This window comes from Acipenser ruthenus, unplaced genomic scaffold, assembly GCF_902713425.1.
Source record: "Acipenser ruthenus unplaced genomic scaffold, fAciRut3.2 maternal haplotype, whole genome shotgun sequence".
Classification (NCBI taxonomy): Eukaryota; Metazoa; Chordata; class Actinopteri; order Acipenseriformes; family Acipenseridae; genus Acipenser; species Acipenser ruthenus.
Window position 1 is genome coordinate 88,696 of NW_026707673.1, and position 24,791 is coordinate 113,486.

The 24,791-nt window shown below is 38.3% G+C and overlaps 2 protein-coding genes across 3 annotated transcripts in view; one reads left to right on the forward strand and one right to left on the reverse strand.

The window, feature by feature from the left end:
* LOC131728028 (bcl-2-like protein 13) overlaps positions 1–7,418 on the reverse strand; it is a 41,398-nt gene extending 33,980 nt beyond the window's left edge. The window contains exons 1-2 of one of the 2 annotated variants that reach the window (XM_059019235.1): positions 6,768–7,418; positions 4,664–4,848 (exon numbers count right to left, since the gene is read on the reverse strand). In XM_059019235.1, the coding sequence (XP_058875218.1) occupies positions 4,664–4,793 (130 nt within the window). In that variant the 5' untranslated portion in view covers positions 4,794–4,848; positions 6,768–7,418. Of the gene's footprint in view, positions 1–4,663; positions 4,849–6,566; positions 6,681–6,767 lie in introns of those variants that run through there. The other variant, XM_059019236.1, reaches the window with a different exon arrangement.
* Positions 7,419–7,791: 373 nt separating this feature from the next.
* Positions 7,792–24,087, forward strand: LOC117416171 (V-type proton ATPase subunit E 1-like). Its single transcript, XM_034027246.2, has 9 exons — positions 7,792–8,084; positions 12,317–12,382; positions 13,305–13,414; positions 14,128–14,194; positions 17,882–17,971; positions 20,588–20,656; positions 21,007–21,101; positions 22,142–22,229; positions 23,387–24,087. The coding sequence occupies exons 1-9, from the start codon at positions 8,052–8,054 to the stop codon at positions 23,447–23,449; spliced, it is 681 nt and encodes a 226-aa protein (XP_033883137.1). The 5' UTR covers positions 7,792–8,051; the 3' UTR covers positions 23,450–24,087.
* Positions 24,088–24,791: the final 704 nt, after the last annotated feature.

Sequence of the window (24,791 nt, forward strand, 5' to 3'; positions counted from 1 at the left end):
AACACATGGGAACATGTAACAATAAAATAAAAAGGTCCTAATGTACCCTTTAAATGGTGTCACTGGAACAGTGTAATGGCCACACACTGTAGTGCATTAATTCCAAGCAGATTTGGCACATCATGCAAGAACACATACAAGTTTCTGGTTCTCAGACAGAAACGAACAGCCAAAGTGTAGTTGTCTTCTGCGAGTAGTTGCGCGGAGTAGAGAAGTGTTCTACTTTGATTAATGAGTTCACACAACCTGTGCTGTACTTACAGTATTCAGGTCAGAGTTGTCCCTTTTCTAAGTTGTCTTCTATTACAACTGCACAACGTAGTACTCAGGTGGCGGATGTGTGGACAATATGGTTCCTGACAGCTTGGTTGCTCCACAGTTGCTTTGGTGAAGGCCCATGGCTCAGTGAGTTAGTTGCATGACTTTTAGTTCACTTTGTTTGGAGGGGGGTATCCATTTGTTATCAATTTTACCCCACCCTGTTTTTATATGATTTGAAATGCCCACTTTGATTATTGCATCACTTACCGTAAAAGCTATAGAACCCAGGAGGCCTGGACTTGTGCAGCACCTTACCAGTAGGGGTTGCTGTAGAACAATGAAGTGAGCGATCCCAAACCCACAAGAGAGCAAAGGCGAAAGCAGCCCATCCCAGTGGGCACCCAGCCAAGATCAGCAACTCAGCACCACCAGGATTCAAACCACACGGCTGAGTAATGATACAGTAATTCCACATGACAGGCTGTCAGAACGGATGAGGGGTGATGTGGGAAACACAACGATAGGTTGGGCCATGTATCACAATAAACAGTAGGATTAAAATGGCTTTTTACAAATTGAAACAGATCCCCTGAAACTAGCTGTACCACAATACAATCCCCAATGCATCTGGCAGCTCCTTACACAGAAGCTGGGCTACTAAAAATGCTGCTTTCTGATCTCCTACAATGGATTTAAGCCACTACTTTGAACACTCCATACATTTATCCAGGCACACGTTCCTAGAATGTACAGTATGTTAATGTAAAAAACACAGAATCTGTTTAACTAATCCAGTCCTTGTCCTCCAATCAAAATACTTGCAAACATTCCTAAGCATAGGGCCCTTGTGCTGCAATTCTAAAGCATGGCTTTTTAATTTAGTAAGGGCAACACATTACTATTTACTTTCTGTACAAACCTCTACATTTTCTTAATGCAGGATATTTCATTTAAATGAATGGGCATTTTCAAAACAACCGAATTAGCGGATGTGGAAAACACAGCCCACTGTTTTTCACCAACACGGGCACAGGAAGGACTATGGTAAACGGCTCAAGGTAGATGTTACAACATTACTTAGATTTCATATTTTTGCTCATTATTATGGGCTGTGACGACCCCCCCCCCCCCTCCCAATTTAAAAAATAAATAAAAAACCACCCCCACACATTATATCAATAAAACAGTAGACTACTGCTCCCCTCCAGTAATCAAGTAGACAAGCCATACTGCATGTGTGCTGTCATTTAAGCAAAACGTTATCCTTTTTATATAAATCTAAAGTTATATTGAACCGATCTACTTATCAAATCCACGTGTAACATTTCAGATTTGAATACTGCACATTCCGCTGCAGTTTTGAGTGCTCTTTAATTGTTGCTGTGTAAATTACACTAAAACAATATGCCCAACAAAACATAATGACGCTTTTATTCTGAATATTCTAGCCAAGAAGCAGCTTTATTTTATATCACGCTGCATTTACGAGTGTACTTCCAAACATTTAATTTGTCGCAGATACCCATTCAGACTGTTGGTGTGGTGGTCCCTCTTACTTTAATACACACAGTCTTGATTTCATTATCGATCAAAAGTAGCCTACTCACTTTAAGAAAAGCCTCCAGTAAAACTTTAAAAGACGATGCTGCACTGTCCTGCGCCGTGTCTTGGTTTTCTTCGGTGGAATGTAAAGAGGGACATGCTATTGATTAGCCTAGCAGACAGCTAACCCTTAGATGTTGCATTTTTAAAAATTTCTTATGATTGAGTACACGTGTGGAAATACATCCACTTCGTCAGTCAGAAAGTGCAAATGTGGTAACGTTACATTGGTAAGCAGAAATCAATATTTTGGAGGTGATTATTGTGAAGAGTCTGAATCGGATTCATTTGCTTCCCGAAGCAGGTTTTTATTTGGCGGTTTGTCTGGATACGGCACATAGCTCCTTGTTGCCACTTGACTTGAATTTCTTTATATTTTTTTATTTTCTTTTTACTGGCCCGACTCGTACTTAAGAGAAGCCGACATAATACTCGCAAGACTGTTTTGAGACTGAAGACGTCAAACAATTTGTGACGCGCGCGGGGACCCCTTAGGAGTAGGGCCGCCGCCTTGCCCTAAGGCCAGTCCTGAGCGGAATGAGATGCACAAAAAAAATCATGTTTGTACATTTTAATTTTTTTAAATAGTCCTCAATATCTGTTTCCTAAAAAAATGCCTCGGGAACTCCTGGCATGGATTTGATCAACTGTAGCAAAACACTTTCAATGGAAATTGCATCAGTCTAAGGCTGACAGGGCTGCCAGGAGCTGTTGCAATAATTAGACTGGACTGTTGAAAGAAAATGAAATCACTGTGGGAGAACAGGTCAGCTGACAAATTGTCTTTTGCCCTAAAGTTGAAGTAACCATCTCCCTAGAAATTGTCCCAAGTGTATTAATCTGAAGTATAATTTAAATTAGCTGTAATTTATTACTAGTACTTTAAAAATAGCTTCACTTGATTTAAATGAAGCACATTAGATTTAAGGTTTGATTCTTCTTTTAACCTGGAGAAAGTAAAAAATAAAACAGGAAAACCTACATAGCGTGTATAGAATAGCCGATTGCAGGTTATTAGGTACGATAAGTGACGTCAATGCAAACATGCCAAGCATGGAGATGTTATAGTGATGGAGAAATGAGTTAGAAAATGAATGTGGATCGTTGTATGGGTAACAAAACAATCCCAGTAAATCGAATCGGAATGAAACACCCTGTCAAAGTGAAGACAAGCCGCTGCCAACGTTTTAATACTTTTACTTGAAGAGGAGGACATGGAAAAAGCGAAAGTTCTGGGATCAGCCAAGGATTTTTTGTTATACAAACAGAAATATAGAAAAACCAAAATGAAATACTAAAGACTAGGCTTCAATATTTGCTGCACTGACTTATTGATGTACTGGTATTTATTTAGTTGTTTTGTTACCAGGATAACCCTTTGCGGTCCATTTATTCAGCACGACTCAGGCGCGTCAGGTCCAATTTATTTTCACATGCGCAGATTTATTTTAGACGTGCTGTTTAAAAGTATTTTTTTTCACAGTAAAATAGGTTTAAAAGGCACTGCATGTCAACAGGACACAGTACTGCATCTCCAGCCCCGCCCCACCCCTTGTTTGCTGTATTTTTCACATACCTCTTCATAGTAGTGCATACCGATAAATCATCTCCTGATCACTCATTTTATCACCAAACTCCTCAATAATGCTATCCAAGTCATTATTTTATTACTATAACACCTCAAAAAGCTTGGCAAATGTCCGTGATATTCTTTGAGCGCTGGATGCGGAAGCAGCTATCTTGTTTGTTTATGTCCGTGTTATCTCTGTGGTGCCGGGGCTATGTGTATTGCTCAAATCCACCCCTTTATTTATTTATTTTTGGCTTCTCTCGGCTCCTATCAGTCTCACTCGGCCATTGAATGGTTTTCTCGGCTTTTTCCGAAGAAAAAACGGCCAGAGACCTGTTTTTTACGTCTTTTTGATGATGTCGGACAGGGTCTGACATTGGACCGGAAAGGGTTAATCAGTTGTGTAATCGCCAGCGAAACAGAACAGTGTCCTAAACTGGGCAACACAAGTCCCACTCTTGTTGCCGTCAACAAAAGTTGCTTGTGTGACCAGGCCTTACATCTATATATTATCAATATATTATATCCAATCTTTTTCAATCAGGTGGAAATGGCACAAAAAGGAATTGCTAAAAACCTAGTACACTGCTAAATAAAGTTTGTGTCAGGCCCATTTGCAAAGCTGTAGACACATACAGATGTGCAGTTTTGAAAGAAACACATGTTAGAGCAAACATGTATTTTCACTAGTACTTTAGGTTAAAGAAAGTTCTCAGTTTCCATGCCTGATTCTCTGGAAATCGGTTACACTTCCTGGATCATTTTCCATCAGCAGTATCTTTTGGGAAAACGTTTGTTGAAGGGGCAGGGAAAAGATCAAGGAAGTAGTTTGCAAACAGAAATTTCCCAACTGTGGGACCAGATATATTTTAAAATAAAAAGGTAGCCTACATGTTTCCTACAACATGTTTGTTTTGTTGTTTTATATTTTATAAACTGCAAATTTGAGACCTGTATATACCAATAGAATTGCACAACTGGTAAGATTTAGGGAATAGTTTTGTTACCTACAATCACTTTAAGAGTATAAACTACCTTGTACAAACCTGGCTTCTATCAAGCACATGGGTGTGTGCCATGGGGGTCAGTGTTCAGCTGCAGGTTGCAGGACACTGCAAAACATCTGACGCCTTGGCCAGAATACTGCCCTTGGACTTGAATGCAAGCTACAGAAATGTTGTCTCCCTCTAGGTTTGTTTTCACTGTGCTCCTTTCCCTCCCCAGCCTTACCTTCTACTGCAGCACCCTGCTGCCCCTGCGGCCTGTCCTGTGCGATGAGGCCCAGGTAATTGAGAACGACGTACTTCGTTTCATAGTGAAACCCTTCCGGAACAGTAGCAGAGAGGGCAGCAGCAGCCATTGAAGAAGAAGAAGTGTTCACACAGACGCAGCCTGGTCACTCAGTCTCAAGTGTCCTGCAGCAAACAAACGGAACTAAACTGAAGGGACCGTGTCGAAATTGAGCAATGGCCAGCACTGGTGTATGCTGGTCAGAACTGGTGGCATGCTATTTTAACACTCTACACTCCCAAATTAATCTGCTGTTAACCCCTGCATGGGATTTTATATACCTGCTTGGACCCATTAAATATAATGTAATACGACACACTTGAGCTTGTTACCTCATAGTAAAACCTGGAATGGGTGAAACTGCTATGTAACAGGAGTCTTATTTGCAGCAGGGAACCAGACTCATATTAGGATTAGCCAATGTAACCCTGCCACCCACCTTCCCCCTCCTGCATTTCTATCTCAATTTACCTCACCACTTGAGAAGTAATTTACTCTTCTTGGGCCTCAGGCCCCCAAAACCATACCATGCGTTCCCAAGTATTAGGCTAATACTTTAGGAAACTGAAAAACTTTTAATAACCCTCTTCCTTCAAGGTCAGAGAAATCAAAGCTTGCTAATGTTTTAGATGCCTTCCGGGTACCTAGGGTCAAACAACATATGTCTGAATACCGTGAATGGTTTCTCGTACCATCAAGGCTGAAGGGCATAAGTCCCACGCTTTACTTACAGTAAAAAAGAACCTAATCTCTATGAAGAGTAAGAGAGTCATACCTTTAAGAAGTTACCCAGACACAGTATATAATACACAGAGTGTGACCTGTCTCTGTTCGTAAGGGGTAGATTGTGCATCTGTAACTCAAGACTGTGCAAATCAAGGACCACTGTCTGTGTCACTCTATATACAGTAGAAGACAACTGCTCAACTCCCAGTCACTCTATGTGATGTGAGAAGTGACAGAGGAAGAGAGGGACTGCAGAGGACTCACAAAGGCGTCAATCACAACACACAGTTACAGACATTGAATGCAAAGGCAGGCTGTACTTACCAGCCGATCCTAATATAGTGGACATGTGCTCTATTACACAACAGTCCAGCTGACTTTCATAATTACCTGTTACTCCCTGTACTTCTCATGGCTGCTGATCAGTATGTGCTGGAAAAAAGATCACCTCGTTCTAACTTTTCATGATTGGCCACTGTTTCTTATGCAACACTTTTTTTCAAAGTGTTACTGAATTCTTTTAGAATAGATAAACAAACCGTTTAAAAACGAATGCAATATTTTGGCATTTTATTTCAATATTTATTTAAATTTGGGATTCGGAAACTGTTTGTTTTTTTTCCCCCACATCTGTGTTACCATCTACCCGAGTGTGCAGAAGCAATTAACTAAACTTTCAGACATCAACAATGTCATGACCTTTCAAAAGGTACAATCACTATTCCAGAGCTCGTTTTGTAAGCTATGTAGAATAATTGTCACTATTGCCACAGTTACTCCTTAAACTTCAATTATGCAGAGATATTATTGTGTCATGGTTAAAATACTACATAAAATAAATCGCAGTTCTATTTTTTCTCGAGACAAAGTTCTGCTGAATAACCGAAATGATAGAGAATAGAAAAAAAGTAAAACCTAATAAAAAAAATGGAACAATTTGCAAACTTGCCATTTCAAAGAATTGAACATTTCATTTTTGATTATGTGCTTTCAACAGGACAGCAAGACACCCAATAGACAAAAATGTGTACTTAGATATATTACAGCGACGGATAATATTTCAGCCAAAGTTAATAGAAAAACACAGCCCGCATTATTTCTCTTCTCACCGCACTACCTTGGTTCTCAATCCATGTTTTCTCGCCTGTCTGTGGAGGTCAGACACGCGCTTCCAATAATAATAATGCAATGCACTGTGTACAGAAAAACTAAACTATTTGCAAACATGCATTGTTTTTCCCTTTCCCTTTCCCTGCACCGGAAACGACAAACAGGCTTAAATATATAGACCGTTTCTGCATTAGCAACCATTGCTTACCTTACAGCTTCAGTATCAGCCCTCTGTGAGTCACGCTTCAGTATGTCTGTGTCTCCTCTATTCTCAACTCTCAGTTTCCTAATTTAGAGGCAGAGCAGCCACCATGGGGCAGAAATACATAACAAACAGCTACACTGTGGGAGGGTCAAAGGACAGTCTGTGAAGCACAATTTTCGATGATATTATTACATTCATTGAGAACGCACTTGCATGTCGTTTTTTTTAACTACAATTGAGATCGTCAAGAAAATACATTGTTTTGTTTTTAGTACATTTCACATGCGCTTAATGTGTCAAAGGTCATAGGATGTGTGCGGCTCATATGTAAAATATTTACTTTTAGCAGCTTTACAATACATTAAATTCAATAGGCATTGTATTGATCTGTACATGGTGCAAACGCATTGGCATTGGTACATTAATGTCATCAATATGTTAGCAATTGACGCATCATTTATGTATGCTTTTTAAAATGGATAATTCGCAATTCAACCATTTCCTTGGTGACAAGGACATTTATTTCATTTAACTATTGGTGTTACAAGTTAAACTTTACAACGTACACATGTATGCATATGCGGGATTAACCACTGAATAAATTAATAATTCAAAATATTTCCAAAATCCACAGCACAATAAAACAACGTAAAATATACTGCCACCGTGCGTTCGATATAACCCTTTTCACCTTCCGTATCAATCGGTCACGTGACAGTAACTATTTATTGCATGTCTTCGTTTTATTTTATGTTGTATTATTAAATATAGATGAATACGCTAGAATAATAATTAAATATTTAATGTACTAATCAATATAAAAAAGTAGGGTTTCGACGTTCACTTTTTGTCATGTGACTAAGGTGAAAAATGCAGATTATTTTTAAAAAGAACATTCTATAATTACAATACAAATCGTGTTAAAATATAAATATTAAATATTGCGTTTATTTGTGTTTACTTTACAAAATATATTGAATGTTATTTTTATATATTTATATTTTGCGAATCTTTTTTTGTCAGGTCATGTGACGTGTGATTCCAGTTTCAGCTGGAGCGTCGGCGACAGTCAGCTGACCCGATATTTGACATTTTAACATCTAGCGACTGCAGCAAAGACCCGATCATTTTGAATTTAAAAAGCAGGGAGAGAAAAAAAAAAAATATTTAAAACGATTCAAACACCTCACTAATAGGCGAGGAAGATAACCTTTAGCAACTGCAATATATTCAGATAATTTCGCTTTTTAACTTTTATCTTAGTACAGTCCTCTGTTCGCCGCAGCCATGGCACTCAGCGATGCAGATGTGCAGAAACAGGTAGAGTACAGTATGTTTTAATTATTTAACAGTACGAAACACAGTACTTTTTAAATACAGAAAAAAAGGAATTCATTATTAGTAGATATCATTCTGATTATAAAGATAAGCATTTATTTTCACGTATCATACGGTATCCATTTAACTGCTGTAGGGATGACGAGTGTTGTTTTTTTTTTTTAACGCTTTATTTTTTTAGTACAATTCGTGTCTTTTTATTGCATGTAGGGAGGTTGTCATTCATCATTGTTTTTTAAATTGTTTGCACTGATACATACAGTCCTTTGATTTAGACAGCCCTCCTGGCGATGTGTTGCAGTTTATTCTACAGCCCAGAAATCCTACACTGGTTTCACCTACAGTACTGTTTTCAACGCTAAGGCATTGGCCAGAAACGTTTGTGCGGTATAATTAATTTCCATAATTGTCGCATATTTTAAGTTTATAGGTTATTCAGGTGTAACTATTGTCATTTTGCCTAATTACAATTAAAAGATTAACTACAGGTTTTACAGACCCTGATTAGCACTAATGTTGGACTACCTAATGTTACTTTGGGTAAGATTAGTTTTAGTCCAGGTATGTAAAACTAGCCATATGTCATTAATAACTTATTTAGAAACTTAAGAACGTATAATGCTTCCTCAAAATATTACAAGAAGTACGTTCCTGTATCTGATAGGCATTGATTATGCAAGAAGTCTATAGGCAGTGGCTTTTTTAATTTGTTTTGTTTTTAATCTAATGAACCAATTCATAGCTTTTAGTGAGAGGTTTAACTGTATGGGATAATTGTAAGAATGAACTAAACCAGAAAAACTCTATTGGCAGCAGTCTTTTTGGGGTTTCTTATTACCAATATAAATTCTACTGCCATTAAGAAACCACAGAAAGACTGCTACCAGTAATTTAACAGCAGGGCTTTATTTTATTGGCCTTGAGTCTGTGGTAAGATACATGGGTAGTTATAGTAAGAATTAGTTTTGTGCAGCAAAATCTGCTGCCTTAGTGTCGGTACAGAACACTGGTATGATTTTTTTGATATGTGATTTTCTTTCCCCTAAAATGCATCCACTGGTACGTGAGATTTATAGACAATTAGTATTGTAATACCTTGATTATAGACATTACATATTAAGTGAACATCTGGTGAAAATCTTTCTTGTGATTCTGTCATATGAAAAGCCCATGGTTGTATCAAGAGGAACTTGTGATGCTGTGTATTTTCCAAGGTTAACGTAAATGCAGCCGTTCCCCCTTTTAGTTTCTGCAAAGCAGTGATGGCTTTGTTAATGAAGTAGTCTATTGAATGGATGTTACAAGCATAAACAATTGTTTATAACAGTTTAGGAATGAAGTTGGTAAATGTTTTTACAATGTCATATTTTAAGAGCGCGTGTTCATTGAATCATTTGAAACTTATAGATTTCTGAATTCTACTCTTTATGGACCATGAAACAACCTTGGACTATGACACATGGCTAATCTATTTGACTGACAAATCTTTCTGACATCAGAGATGTATTTTATCTTTCAAAGTTCTGTTATGTCTCCTGTGTTTACCAACAAGCCTCTCTCCATTAAAAATCGGACCCAAAACAATGTGCATCTCTCTTCACTGGTTTTCTAGTTTATAGTAAACTGTTTCCCCTTCCTTGCCTCTGCACATCGTTCCAGATCTGTAGCAGTTCTAGTTTGTTTGTGGTGGCAGGGAACTGGGTACTGTAGATATAATCATTGAAGTTCTTGAAGCATGTCGAGGACTGTAGGTCTGGATTCAGCCAAATCCAGCTGGGGCTTGAGCCAGTCCTTCTGTGGATCTGTAAAGTAACAGACTCCATCACAGTAGTATTGGCAGGGTCAGTTTATGACCAGCACTAACAGTCCTCTTCAGTTTAATTTCTGTGCACTATATGTGTGTGTGTGTACAGATAGATAGATAGAAAGGATATATAGCTATAGAGAGAGAGATTCTAAAAACTTGCAAGTGCTAAATTGGTATGGCATGCTGTAGAAGCTAATGCACTACTCCTATGAATGTACAATTTCTGTGATACAAAAATGGTTATGTGGCACATGTGATGATAGTGGGCACCGCCAACAGATCACATGCTACTGTACAGTAAGCACAAAGGGGGTGTTAATCAGTCGGATGGCAGGAAATGTTTTGCAGTATGACTGGTAGAGTTCTTTATTCCTATGAGTAATACATTTGCTGCTTTTCCAAGCTAAAGTGATCCACGGCGCTCACATACTGTATCTAGAGAACCGCATCTAGTTGTGTTCTTTAAGACTTTCTGTAATATAAGTTATTCAGAGTATAGAAATACTAATACACATCTAAATGAAATGACACACTAATTTGTTCAGCACTATTGTCTTTAGATATATACATAACTGTATGTCCCCTCCCATTATATTCCAGTTCCTCAGAGCTCCATGCAATAAAGCAGGGGAGGCAAAAGTTGGCCCTTCCACTCCTGGTCTTTGTTCCAAACCTGTTCTAAATTGTTTCATTGAACCAATTAAAACGTAATCCAATCCCTGAAGTACTGTACAGGGCTGATGGTATGAAGTTTAATATAGTGGACTCAAGCAAATCAAGAGCAGTTGGGGCACAATCCTATTAAGATTAGTCGGAGTACAGATTTATAATCTTTACCACGCAGAAAAAAAGTCTATTCTATGTTTAAATTTGATATTTTTAAAGCAGTCATATGTAGGGCAAAGGATTTGGTAACTTTTTTGTGAACTATTTGTTTAAAACATTATAATTATTTCAATAAAAAACATTGGGATGATAACTGAATTTTTGTGTCATGATTATCATCTGAAAAATTACCATGATAACTGCTTTTTTGCATTAATTCAATTTGGTATTTTTTTTTCTTTAGAAAGCTACAACGGGGTCAAGGAGCTACTTACAAAGTATTCCTTTTATTATTTTTTTCGGCAGCTCCCATCCCATAAACCAGGCAAAACATTACCCTTCCAATTGATCCAGTATGGCTACTGTAGTTTCTAAACACCACATACTTTGAAATACTGCTTTTAAATGTAGTTCACAGCTGTATTCTATGATTCTCTTGTCAAATTAATTACAGAGGCTGCTGGCTTTGAGATAATGTCTTTTTTTGTACACAAGTATGTTGTATGATTCTCTAGAGTTGTTTAAACATTTATAAATTGAATAGTCACCATTGATTATTAGTCTCCCCCAATATAAATGAACCATTTTAATTTACCTCCAGAAACCGTAGATACCATATGTAATTCATCCTCTTCCCAACCACTATTCATGTTGTATTTCACATATGTATTGAGATGATGGAGAGGTTCAGGTTAGGCAAGGAGACGATTAGTTACTTCTTTATCTCCAAAAATCTGCAAGGTCATTTTTTGGGCCGTACATGCAGCATGGTGTGCTTTTTTGTTTAAGTTGGTTAAAAACAGGAAATTGCAGCAATTATTTACTGTATGTGTGTGTTCACTTCTCAGAATGATTTCATAGGCCTCTGTTGGCATAACTTATTCCTCAGTGTCTTTTTTTTTTCTTTGAGCAGCCCATTATGTGTTCAATTCTTGTTGCTGACTGACTGGGGGGAAAAAAACACAAAAAACTCATCATCTGATGACTCAACTTAAGTGCTCATACAGGATTGGTTTCTGATTGCACCACCTGGGTTAAAGCCCTACATATTAAAGCCCTACATATTAAAACCATACACTTCTTTACTATAAGGCACATCAAATCAAACCTATATACAGTGGTAAAACTATGAATGGGAAAGCGCTAGTCTACTTGACATATGCCCAGTTTCCACTGCATGGCGCCCTGGCTAAGGCTGCCCATGACAACAAAACAGGGTGTGTCCACAGCTCACCCAAGCGGCTCAACGCGGCTTTTTGTGTCGCTGTGAACAAAATGCTTTTGGTTTAAGCTCTTTGTTTACAGCCATGATGAAGCATCTAGAACTTGATATGCAGTATAAATTGTAAGCAACGTTAGCCAGTAGCTGCATAGGTTATTCAGGCATTTCTTTACAATGTATTATTCCGAGGTTGGCCAGGTTTGGGAAAAAAAGCACTGAAACGTTCTTTTGATTTTGGCGGCTAGCCGTGGGCAGCCAAAGCCTGTAGCGCCAGGCAGTGGAAACAAGGCAATGGTTTCTTCCAGTTTTCTATTTTAAGCTTCTGTTTCTATTCTGGTTGTAACTGTCTTGCTTTCACAGATCAAACACATGATGGCCTTCATTGAGCAGGAGGCCAATGAGAAGGCTGAGGAAATTGATGCAAAGGTAAGTTGACCCTGTCTGTATTCTCTACAGACACCCGTGCCAATGGATAATGCATCTGCTTACATTTTCAGATAGTTTTTTAATAATTTGCCATCAACATACAGGTGAACTATTACTGAGTGAATAATCGGGGGCTCCCGAGTGGCGCATCCAGTAAAGGCGCTCCTCGCAGGATGTGCCCTATAACCTGGAGATCGCAGGTTCGAGTCCAGGCTATGTCACAGCTGACCGTGACCGAGAGTTCCTAGGGGGCGGCGCACAATTGGCTGAGCGCTGCCCGGGTTGGGAGGGTTTAGGTCGGCAGGGGAATCCACGGCTCACCGCGCATCAGCGACCCCTGTGGCCGATAGGGCGCCTGTGGCTCTGCAGCGGAGCCGCCAGATCTGTGTTGTCCTCCGGCACTATAGGTCTGGTGGCATTGCTGTGGATCTGCAGTGCGAAAAATGACGGCTTGGAAGGAGCACGTTTCGGAGGACGCGTATTCCAGCCTCCGTTTCCTGAGTCGACGGGGGGGTTGCGAGCGGTGAGCCGGGGATACAGATACTAATTGGGCATGCTAAACTGGGGTGAAAACCGGGGTAAAATAATTGGCGACGACTAAATTTAAAAAAAAATATATATATATATTGAGTGAATAATCAGCAGTGAGAATTATTCATTTAGGGTAGTCACCTATTATGCGCTCAATTGTGTACCACATATCTTTTTATATATATTTTTTCAGTTCAGGAGCTGCCATGAAGTAGATGTGACGTAGGCTTGATCAGCCAGCAGCATCTCGTGATCTGCCAATTTTGATAGAGAACGTACAGATAACGCACAACCGTGCATATAGTGTGTAAAAGTATGCACATTTACAATACAATACATACTTTACAATACAATACATTTCCTTATTTTTTTATTTTTTTTTATTATCCAGGCAGAAGAAGAGTTTAACATTGAGAAGGGTCGTCTTGTACAAACTCAGAGATTGAAGATTATGGAGTACTATGAAAAAAAAGAGAAGCAGATCGAACAGCAAAAGAAAATGTGAGTCACTTCCCTATGGCTTCAGTTAAACTGGGAATGTGTATTCTGTGCTAATGCAAAACCACCTTCCCTAATATTTGTGTGTAGCTCTGGATGTATTTTAAATACTTCAATTTTATACTTTTTTCTAATTGCAAAACACCTGCCATAACACTCAGTTTGGTCTCTGGGCAGCAGGATAGCGCTTATTCAACCAGACTAGATGTATAAAGGTTTATAAATTGTTCCAGAGGGATACATGGTCCTTAATGTTCCAGTTAAGAAAGGCCAGTTGTCATGTAGTCCCGTCCCCCCCCCCCCCCCCCTTGAGACTTTTCCTCCTGAAACAGTTATTTGTGAATATGATGCCAATCAAAGGCCTACTGTCATCTTACTTTATCTGTCCCCACTGGGTATAAAATCCCCTGCGAAGGAGATATAGTAAAGATGATGTATGTACATATGCCACACTACACTTTTTTTTTTTTTATTTATCTGGAGAACCCCTATCCAATTATTATACCACGATATTAATATTGTTTATCATAATATATTGAGATTCTGGAGTTATATGGAGGTGTCTGACTTGGTTTATTAATTGCAGCTTAATTCAAAATTTTAGAAGGGGACAGCCCATTTAGACGATGTGTATTTAAACTTTCTAATGTGTGTGTTTTTTATTGATTTATTTTTGATCAAAAGCTTTAACTGTTCTCTACTGCTTTGTTTAACAGTCAAATGTCCAACTTGATGAACCAGGCCAGGTTGAAAGTCCTCAAGGCCAGAGATGACTTGATTTCGGTCAGTACCATGGGTTTATTTCTCTTTGCATGCATCAAGCTGGGGGTTAGTTTCTGTTTCATTTATTAAATGTTTAAACATATTGGGTCAATTGCAACGAACATTCAGAGTTAGTACGCATCAAGCGTACTAAGTTGCGTACTAGCTAGTACAGTACTTTCCTGAGGATCATCCCCAGCTGTGGATTAAGTTAGTTCCAATTGCAACGATCCTCAGGTTTAGTACGCAGCAGAGGATCAAGACTATCTTCAAACCTCAAGTGTGGGGTGCACTCACAAACCAATTGATTCCAGTTCATTCTAGTTCAAAGGATTTATGTGATTAAGCATATTTTATTCTGCAAAAAATAAATAAATAACAATAAAAAAACATATATATGTAAAACATGAAGATAATACATTTTAATTTGGGTCTCAAACTGGGGGTCACAGGGATGTCTGAAGGGGGTTGCAAAGGATTTGGTAGATTAACGTTATTGCATGACGTTGTTTCTTTGAATTATTACAGTTGGTGGTTACGTTTAATTTATGATATATAAATACTGTACTCACATGTCACTATGAAAAGTGGTGATGTATTAAACTCCTTCGAAATGCCTGTCCTTCCCTTTCTTCTGGTCGAGGTCCATTGTTTGGTTGGTATCTCCCTGGGTAAGGCATGGGGGGGGGGATGTCATCCCAGTGGACTGTCAGATTGAAGTACCACACATGCCACGATTATTTGGCAGGCTCAGCTGGGCGTGGTATGCAAACCAAACAAAAGACAAGCAAAACTATGTTTTAATATTCAAAATGTTCTCTCAATACACACTCTTGCCTTTTTATGACTCGTATTGTATTTCAGCTGTGTGGGTGATGTGGGATTTGGCACTAGTGTAAGAAGATACCTCCTTGAAGGATAGCCTTTGTAACCCAAGAGGGTACCATGATAAAAGCCTTCCTGGAATTGTAGTTTTAATCGACTGTTCTAAAAAATGTGCGCATCGTGTGTGCTGCCTGCTCATCGTGCTACCATGTTGCGTTTTCGGAGATGATGTCACACACCATCTGTCAATTGATTTACGTGTAGCTATGCCTGTTGATGAAGCTCGGATCCTTATATTACCTGTGAAAATGAATACGGATGTGTGTGCAGTCTATGGCCCCAATAACTCCAGGTATTCCAGATGTAGAATAGTATGCGGTGCAGAGATCTTGTTGCTCCTCTTCATTGGGCGTTCAAAGGTAGTGTTCATGAATGCCACGGTGCTTTTGTGGATGTTAATCAGACACTACCTCCCCAACACACAAGAAATATTCATTACAAATGAATACTTCAGACACCCCCTCCCCAACACATATTCATTACAAATAGAAAACAAATATGCATATAACCTACAGAAACAAACACACACTCCACAATAATTGCAAAAAACTTTACATTTTCAAAAAAAGCAGACATTTTAAAAATTCCCCAAACTAAACAAAACAGGCAATATGCAAGAGCCTACTTCTCCTGCTGCCTTCAAGCCAAAGCTAAGTAGCCAAGGTTACGCATGGACATACTGGGAACTTTGGGATATGGGTAACCAGGAGATTCTGAAAATATAAAATCAAATGTTACTGACATCCTACTGTACAGTATGCTGTTATGGGTTCTCATGTCATGTCAATTTAGAGAAGGAAAAAAAGTATTCTTTTTTTTTTTAAATCTTTGTATTTTGATGTTTTTTTTCTTCCACACTGTTTAATACTTTTACATACGCACCAAGTAAGGACACTTATTAATGCCCATAACGCTGGCATTTATGAAAAACGGGACAACGAGCCAAAAACAGGATATTAAACTTAAATATTGTACTATATATTATAATAAAGGTTTGTACTCACTCCCTCGCCATTCTCGTATAATCCTCATGCAGCTGTTTTTTCTTTTCATGCGTTGCTGTTAGCCTATCTAAACAGAGCATGCAAGTGTTTTTTTTTTTGTTTTTGTTTTTTTTTTCAGACAAAAATACATAACTACGGTAATGCATTTATTAATAAAACAAAGTAATCTAAACAATGTCCTCTTAAGTCTAGTACTTCACACTCGCTCCAGTGTGTACTGAAGCTGGATTTACCGGCAGTTGAAACAATAGCGGGTCAGCTCAACAAACTAGACCAATAGGCAACAGACAGTAGAATGTCAGTGATTATACAAAGAAACTGAGTGGTAGGAATTTCTGTCAATCAACCCACGGTAACTTCTCTCTAACGCATTTACATTACATTAGACCAGTGCGAGAAATTAATAGCACGTTTATTCAGGGACGAGCTTCGTGAACCGGGGACCGTTCCGGGGCCATTATTTGCCTGGGGACACAGTATGTCATCCGGGGACTGTCCCCGGAAAACGGGGACGTATGATCACCCTACCCTAATCGCCTCCTGCTTTAGTACAGGAAATACCTTTACTTTCTAAAACGTTAATTGGGAAAGGGTTACAGAGAAGTACACTGAAAGGACAGAAAACGTTTTTAATTATTCAAATTCAGACCCGAGCCTGACCTGAAAATTGAATTTCTTTGACCCACACCCGAACCGCAAATCGCGAAAAAGTTTACATTCCGACATGAACCCGAATCGCTTTTGCGGGTCACCTGCGGGCACCCGACCCGATGCAGGACTCTAATCTCTGCATCGTATTGCACCTGAATCAATTAAGAATAATTTTCTTATTCAAGATCCAATAGATGGATAGGCTGTAATGGTAGCACTTCTCCACTTTGGCACGCACTTGCCGATTCTTCCTGAGCAACATCCGAAGAATCCGACCCTTCCTCACCAACTATGCTACCCAGCTCCTGGTCCAGGCCCTGGTACTCTCCCGCCTAGACTACTGCAACTCCCTCCTGGCTGGCCTCCCTGCGTCCGCCACCCGTCCGCTCCAGCTCATCCAGAACTCTGCTGCCCGCCTGGTGTTCTCTCTGCCTCGCTTCGCCCACGCTACTCCACTACTCCGCTCGCTCCACTGGCTCCCGATCACCGCTCGCATCCAGTTCAAGACTCTTGTACTAGCCTACAGATGCCTTGACCAGACTGCACCCAGCTACCTCCAGACCCTCATCTCTCCCTACACCCCCACTCGACCTCTCCGCTCCGCCTGCACTAGAAGACTAGCTCTACCTCCGCTACGCTCCCCTGTCTCCAGAGCCCGCTCCTTCTCCACCCTTGCTCCGCAGTGGTGGAATGACCTTCCTACAGATGTCAGGACTGCCCAGTCCCTGACCACATTCCGGCGCCTCCTTAAGACTCACCTCTTCAAACAGCACCTGTAGAACTCCTCTGTTTGTATCCTGGGACACTATCACCCTTCATGTAAATGTGCTTTATTCTGCTCTTATCTGCTCCCTATTTTACTGCATTTAATCCTGTACTTCAGAATACTGTAATCTGCCAAGTGTATAACCTGTAGTACTTTGTATTTAATCACATCCTGATGTAACTATCACTATTTAATCATATCCTGATGTAACTATCACTATTATCTGCTGTATTATTGAATTGTGGTTTGTCACACTGAACAAAAGTTATTGTATTTCTTGCTCTTATTGTATTACTTGTATTGTAACACTTGAAATGTATTTGCTTACGATTGTAAGTCGCCCTGGATAAGGGCGTCTGCTAAGAAATAAATAATAATAATAATATGTGCTTTTTCCGTCAGGATCTGCTGAACGAAGCCAGACAGAGGCTGGGGAAGATTGCGAAGGATCCGGTCAGGTACGCCACCTTGCTGGAAGGACTAGTGCTGCAGGTAAAGTTTTACACATCAACTCTTGAGTCGTAGGAAAGCCTGAATGTAAAGTTATAGTCATTTTTACTATGCGTTTGAAGATAACGTCCTGATGGATAAAATTCAAGATGGAGGCGAGGCGTCACCCTGTAGTTACAGCTATAATAAAACAAGTGTGTTGGTCTTTCCTTTTATTAAGGTCCTTGGTTTAGTAAAGGTTAACATTTATAATCTCTCTTCAAACAAATCCGTCATTTGAGTGTCGCTATGGACCTATTGTAGAGATGCTAACATTTGAAAATGGAAAACCTAGCTCCTGCCGAGCAAAGCATCGAGAAAACCCTTGCAACCCCTAGCAACCCGTAACAACCCCTAGCAACCCATAACAACCCCTAGCAACCCCGCCCCCTCAGTGACAGTCCCTTCCGCATTATCAGTTTCACACACTCCTAAGGAGGAAATGAAACAATAATTAATTATTCTTATATAGAAATGTAATTCTGAGCTAATTATTTAACTGTAATAAAATTAAATAAGTCTTATTAAAACCGTACTTTTATTGTCTTTGTCCCAGCAAGATTTACCTCTTTCTTGCCGATTTAATCTGTGGCACAAATATTTTAACAAGATTCAGCATAACATTTTTATTATGTACAGAGTATTTATTGTTTTTACACAAGTATATGCAATTAGCATCACTGTACCCATAAATAAATTTCTTACTACTGTGTATATATAATATAGCATTTGTTTATCTAACTGTACTGTGTTGGATTAGTGCAGGATGACTGGATTTGGAATCCCAATGAAAGTCAATGGCAACTTGTCAAAATGTCATTCAGCACTTTTCTGTACTTTTCTCTGGAGGCATTTCATTTTAACTGATCGATTTGTTGAAACAATATCGCTTTAAAATGAGCCTTATGCAACAGGTGTTGAGAGATCTAGCATTGAATAACCTTTTCATAGTCGGTGGCCATGAGTGACTATATAGATAGTAGTGGTGCAATTGGAAACCTAATTTCATATTACATTATTGTATAGACATTTATCAATGATGTTTTGTTTTTCAAAGTAAAGAACAAACATTAGTTTTTTTTAACAGAAGATCCAGTAACTAAAAACACTGTTGTGCATAGTAGTTCAACAAAAAGGCACAACTAGCATTCACATTAGAACACTTCCAATTTATAAAAAAATTAATTAATACATACAAAGGACTTGAGTTTAACAACTGAAAATAATATGCGTGCGTACGTATCAGATATCATACATATAATCCAAACACAACATGCTTTGAAACAAAAGAAGGTAAATCTGCAGATTTAGTAGATTTAAAACAAAAAAAGAAAACATATTGCCTTAAGTTTTTAAATCAAGAAAACGTGAGTACACGAGGCCTACTTCTGATCTGCTTGTTCAACGCAAATGTAGAAGCCTAAAGTGTGTCATCCTAGCAACGCGCTAATATACCGTACTAGCACTAAAAGAAGCGCACTCTCACACACTGAGTTTTAATGCAAACCGGCAGCAGGAGACTTCAAACTGGGTTCTAATTTGATGCATCGATTCACCAGTATGTAATCGAAGCTCAGGGAATTCAAGGACAGATGATCAATAATCGATGCATCGATTAAATTTTGCACCCCTAATAAATAGATAGATTTGTTTTTTCCCGGAGTCTCTTGTTGGAATCTATGTTGCCTTCATTCAAATCAAATGACAGAATGTCCAATGTCCGTGAATCGCACTGTTCCAAATTACACTGTGTTGCTAAGCAGATGCAGAGCTTAGGCTAAGGAAAATAAATCTGTGATAACAGCTGTTAATATAAGTTTAAACATACTTTCCTTTTTCAAACATTGTACATGTCCTACAAACAGAATGCACCATAAATGTCCATAGATTGCTATGGTTATTTCCCTCATGAGGATAGACTTTGGGATTGTGGGTTATATTTATAACTACAGCACTCTATAATGTTCATGGTGTTTTATCTATTTAGAAAGAGTGAAGGCTGATTTACTTTATTGGAACAATAAATAAAGCTTAGTGTTACATAGCACCCTGGAAAGTTTTTACAAGAAACGCATTGTGTTACCTTTTCTGTGTCCTGTTTTGTCTCAATTTCAATGTAACTCTAAATATTCACACTCCATCGGTGATAAATGATCTGGGCAATACATTTCTCAACATTTACTCAGGAGCTTTCGCCAGGAGAAGTAAATATCTTCTAAGGTTCACCGTGTATCCAGATCACGCTCCCTCCTACAACAATAATGGTTTTCTGTTCCCACAATACACTGCTCATTTCAAAAATGAAAAGAAAAAGCTGCGATATGGACGACATGGGATACAGCAAAGATACAGTATTGGGTTTCTTGTAAACACTGCAGGAGGTTCTGTAACACTTTAAATGTGCCCATGGTGGCTGTGAGTTTTTACATTGTGTATATTACTAAGTACTTGTTAGAAATATTCTTTTATCTAGTGTAGATTTATACAGTTAAGGATGCCATATATACATAAAATACATAAAACAAACTATTGCTGATTCATCAGTTCTTGTTTTGGCTATCCCTGTTGACTGTGGAGAGGATTGGTACATTATATAATAACACATTATTTATCTGGCAGGGATTTTATCAGCTACTGGAGCCCTCTGTGATTATTCGTTGCCGTAAACAGGATCTTCCTATGGTGAAGGTAATTGTATCCTATTTTCAGTCTTCAACTTTGACTTAAGTTTCTTTCTTTAGGTTAAAGAAAGCAGTGTACAATATGGCATGATAAGGCTTCTCTAAGGACTTTTACATACAGTAATCAGAAAAGAAAAGAAAAGAAAATGAATACATTTATAACAAATGTATCTCGTCAAAATCTCGGTCCTTGTGCCTGATAATGGTGCAAATGAAGGTACAGTCCAACACACCAGACGACAGGCTAATGTCATTTAGAGGGACTATGACCGTCCAAATAATGTGATTTACATTTTGTTCAGTGTTGTACAAATGAGTTTGTTGAAACGTGTGTTGTGTGCATTTGGATTTGTTTAGGCTGCTGTACAGAAGAACATTCCCATCTTCAAGGCAGGTGTGAAGAACGATATTAATGTTCGCGTCGACCAGGATAACTTCCTGCCACCAGAAATGTAAGAATTAGTAGTTTCTCTTGAAAATATTTCAAACATTCATTTTCCATGCTTATGTTCTCTCAAGCACATTATGGACTCTTGTCACAAAGATTTAACTTATGAGTTATTTAATATCTGTTTTATTCCATGGAGTCCATTAGGGGAGTGCTGATTAGGACTGTCAGTTAAGCCTCCAAATAGAAATCGATTAATTGGGCACACAAAATATAATCATTCGGAAAAATATCAATGATTATACATCCTACAGAAAATTTGCCTACAAAGTGGGATATATATTACTTCATCGATTTTAATCAGAGATTGGAATCCTACAATTCACTGCAGAGATGACACATTTCTAAGGAAATAAGCAAAGTGAAATTAAAATGATTTTACATCAGAAGGATAAAAGAAAGACAAGTCTTTGCAGATAAACTATGAGTGTGGTCAGTTATACTCAAGAATAGTGTAAACAAGGGCAGCTGAGGAAGGCTTTGTTTTGTGTTGATCATTTACACATTTATATTCATTTAGTTAATACCCAACAGTTTCAATCTTATCCGAAAATACACGCATCAGCTGGCCATATAGTCATGGCAGGTCCACTACCACCGATGATGTTACTGTAATTAATTGAGTACATTTTCACAAAACAACCTGAAACTCTGATCCATCCAAGGTGCAGTACACTGTATAAAAACAGCGCAAGCTTCTACGTGGTTCAGATTTAGCAATCAGAAAATCCCTGCGAGTGGCCAAAGTGTAGTGTAATAAAATACAATCAGAAGTTTATGAAAATGTTCTAGACTTATTTTATTAATAAAATTGACTTTGATGGTGGTTGATAAGGTTAACATTAAAATCATTAAATGTAAGAGAACTGTGAGTTTAAAAATTACTGTATTAGATTAACTTCATACCAGTGCAAAATGACTGGGTGGGATGTTTGTTTTCAGTCCTCTAAAAAGGGTTCTGATGCTCAGGGTCTATTTGGTTTTGCTGTTTTTTTTACTTGTATTACCAGAATAATGTTAATTTACACTGCTCTATATCCCCAGATCTGGAGGTGTGGAAATCTATAACGCTAATGGAAAAATCAAAGTGGCCAACACCTTGGAAAGCAGACTGGATCTTATGGCACAACAGGTATGGAATTGAATTGGGGTGCCTCACAATATATAGTGAAGGCATTCACACTTGTTTGTGTGTCACATTTCAGATCTAGAGAACTAGACTTAATTAGGAAGTGTACTGCTGAGAGAAAAAAAACAAAGTTAAGGGGATTAAAAATGAAATAAACTGCAGCTTACTTGATTGCAGTAAAAAAACAATTTACCAATATTACAACTGAACACAGACATTATTACAGTAGCTAAATGTAGAGTAGAAAGTAGATTTCTGCAAATATTGTACTATTTAAAGATGAAACATGGTAAATTATTATTATTATTATTATTATTATTATTATTATTGTTATTGTTATTATTATTATTATTTTGTTAACCCTTTGCGGTCCATTGTCGGACCTGGTCCGACATTGCAATTATTCCTATCCGGTCCATTGTAGGACCCTGTCCGACATCATCAAAAAAACGCAAAAAACGGGTTTCTAGTCGTTTTTTCTCCCGGAAAAAGCCGAGAAAACCATTCAATGGCCGAGTGGGAGCGACAGGAGCCGAGACAAGCCGATTAAAAACTAAAAAGGCGTATCTCATGAATAGTCATACCTGCCCCTGGCATTACATAGGGGCGGTCATAAGGAAACAAGCTGGCTGATACTGCATCAGCGCACAGAGACTATCACGGACATTTGCAGAGCTTTTTTGAGATGTTATAGTAATAAAATAATGACGGATTGCATTATTGAGGAGATTGGTGATAAAACGAGTGATCAGGAGATGATTGATCGGTATGTACGACTATTATTATTATTATTATTATTATTATTATTATTATTATTATTATTATTATTACTATTATTTATTTCTTAGCATATGTGAAAGCGATAGCGAACGAAAGGGTGGGGCGGGGCTGGAGATGCCTAGTGAGTGCTTTGTTGATATGCAGGGCCTTTTAAACCCGTTTGACTGTGGGTAAAAAAATACTTTTAAACAGCGCGTCTAAAATTAACTGTGCATGTGAAAATAAATTGGACCTGACGTGCCTGACACGCACTTAATAAATGGACTGCAAAGGGTTAACTTACATTAGCTCCTCAAGAAGTATCTCAGTTGTTGAGTAGGATATATAGAAAGACTAACTCCCTGATTTTATTCATTTATTGTATTTCTTTTCCTTTGCAGATGATGCCAGAAATCCGAGTAGCTCTCTTTGGTGCAAACCCAAACAGGAAATTCATAGATTAGTGCACTCTGCCGCACCCATTGCATCCCAGATGAGCATGGTTTTAAACAGGAAACAAAAAAGAACATGTGACATTTATATAAATATATTTAAAGATTCCATTCTGTGTCTGTACTGTAAAACATTGTATGTTAAGTGGATAAACTGAGTTTGTGTTGTTGTATAGCCCTGTGTTGTATTTGTTAGAGGTTAAAAAAAAAAAAGTCATGCATCAATATAACTGCAATATTGTTATTTTCCACCAGGAGGTGATATTGTGTGGCTTGAGTGGTTCAAATAGAAGTACAGAACGGGTATGAGCAATCTACCAAAAGCCCTTGCTGTGAATCTGTTATCACATGCTTACTGTACAGTATGTCTATACATCATCCATATCAGACTAGTTATCTTCTGTCTCGTCACTATCTTTATGCAGAACAACCCTCCTTCCTGAGCCTTGCAGTTTTCCTTTTGTGGTGCGACTGGTAGATCTGTTTGTGTGTTTTAGATTAAAGACAGACAATAAAAAAGGCATCCTTGTCTTAATGATAATGCAAGCCTCCAGTGTTAAGTGATTGTTGAGATTTATGACGTTGGTATCATTTCATCTACTGTATATGTGGTTTAAAAAAATAAAGATGCTTGGCCATCTTAAACCTCATTATTTATGTTTCGTTTTTAAAGGGATTTTTCCAAATATGTTTAACTGTACAGTGAAACCTGATTAATAATCCCTTAAATGTCGCCACTGCACTTCTATTCACTGTTTCGAAAGAAACTCTTGTTATAGCAAACGTATTTTTATTTTTAAAACCTGAAAATCCATGTCTGCTTGCATTGCTTTAAGGTAGTCGGTTACTGTTTCACTTCCTAGGTCATTTCATCCTCCAATGTCCATGGGAAGTGCAAGACAAACTGAAATTAAGGCTTGCCTAACAGATTTCTTTAAACTAGTACCCAATATCATTTAAAAACAATTATATCCTGGGCTGTGATACATTAAGACTGGATGAGAGGTAAGAATTATGTTTGCTACAACCACTTTTACAGAATTGCTCAGCAGTGTGGAGTAGTGGTTAGGGCTCTGGACTCTTGACCGGAGGGTTGTGGGTTCAATCCCCAGTGGGGGACACTGCTGTTGTACCCTTGAGCAAGGTACTTTACCTAGATTGCTCCAGTAAAAACCCAACTGTATAAATGGGTAATTGTATGTAAAAAATAATGTGATATCTGTATAATGTGAAATAATGTATAATGTGATATATTGTAAGTCGCCCTGGATAAGGGCGTCTGCTAAGAAATTAATAATAATAAAAAAAAATAATTAATTAATAATAACAGAATAAAAAAATGCCGCCTTGATAC

Bases quoted from the DNA above. Each gene is read 5' to 3' on its own strand.
- LOC117416171 (XM_034027246.2), top strand. From the start codon at position 8,052: ATGGCACTCAGCGATGCAGATGTGCAGAAACAG. The intron at 17,972-20,587 runs GTAAAGTTTTAC...TTTATCTGGCAG, and splicing joins TGGAAGGACTAGTGCTGCAG to GGATTTTATCAGCTACTGGA. The intron at 20,657-21,006 runs GTAATTGTATCC...GGATTTGTTTAG, and splicing joins AGGATCTTCCTATGGTGAAG to GCTGCTGTACAGAAGAACAT.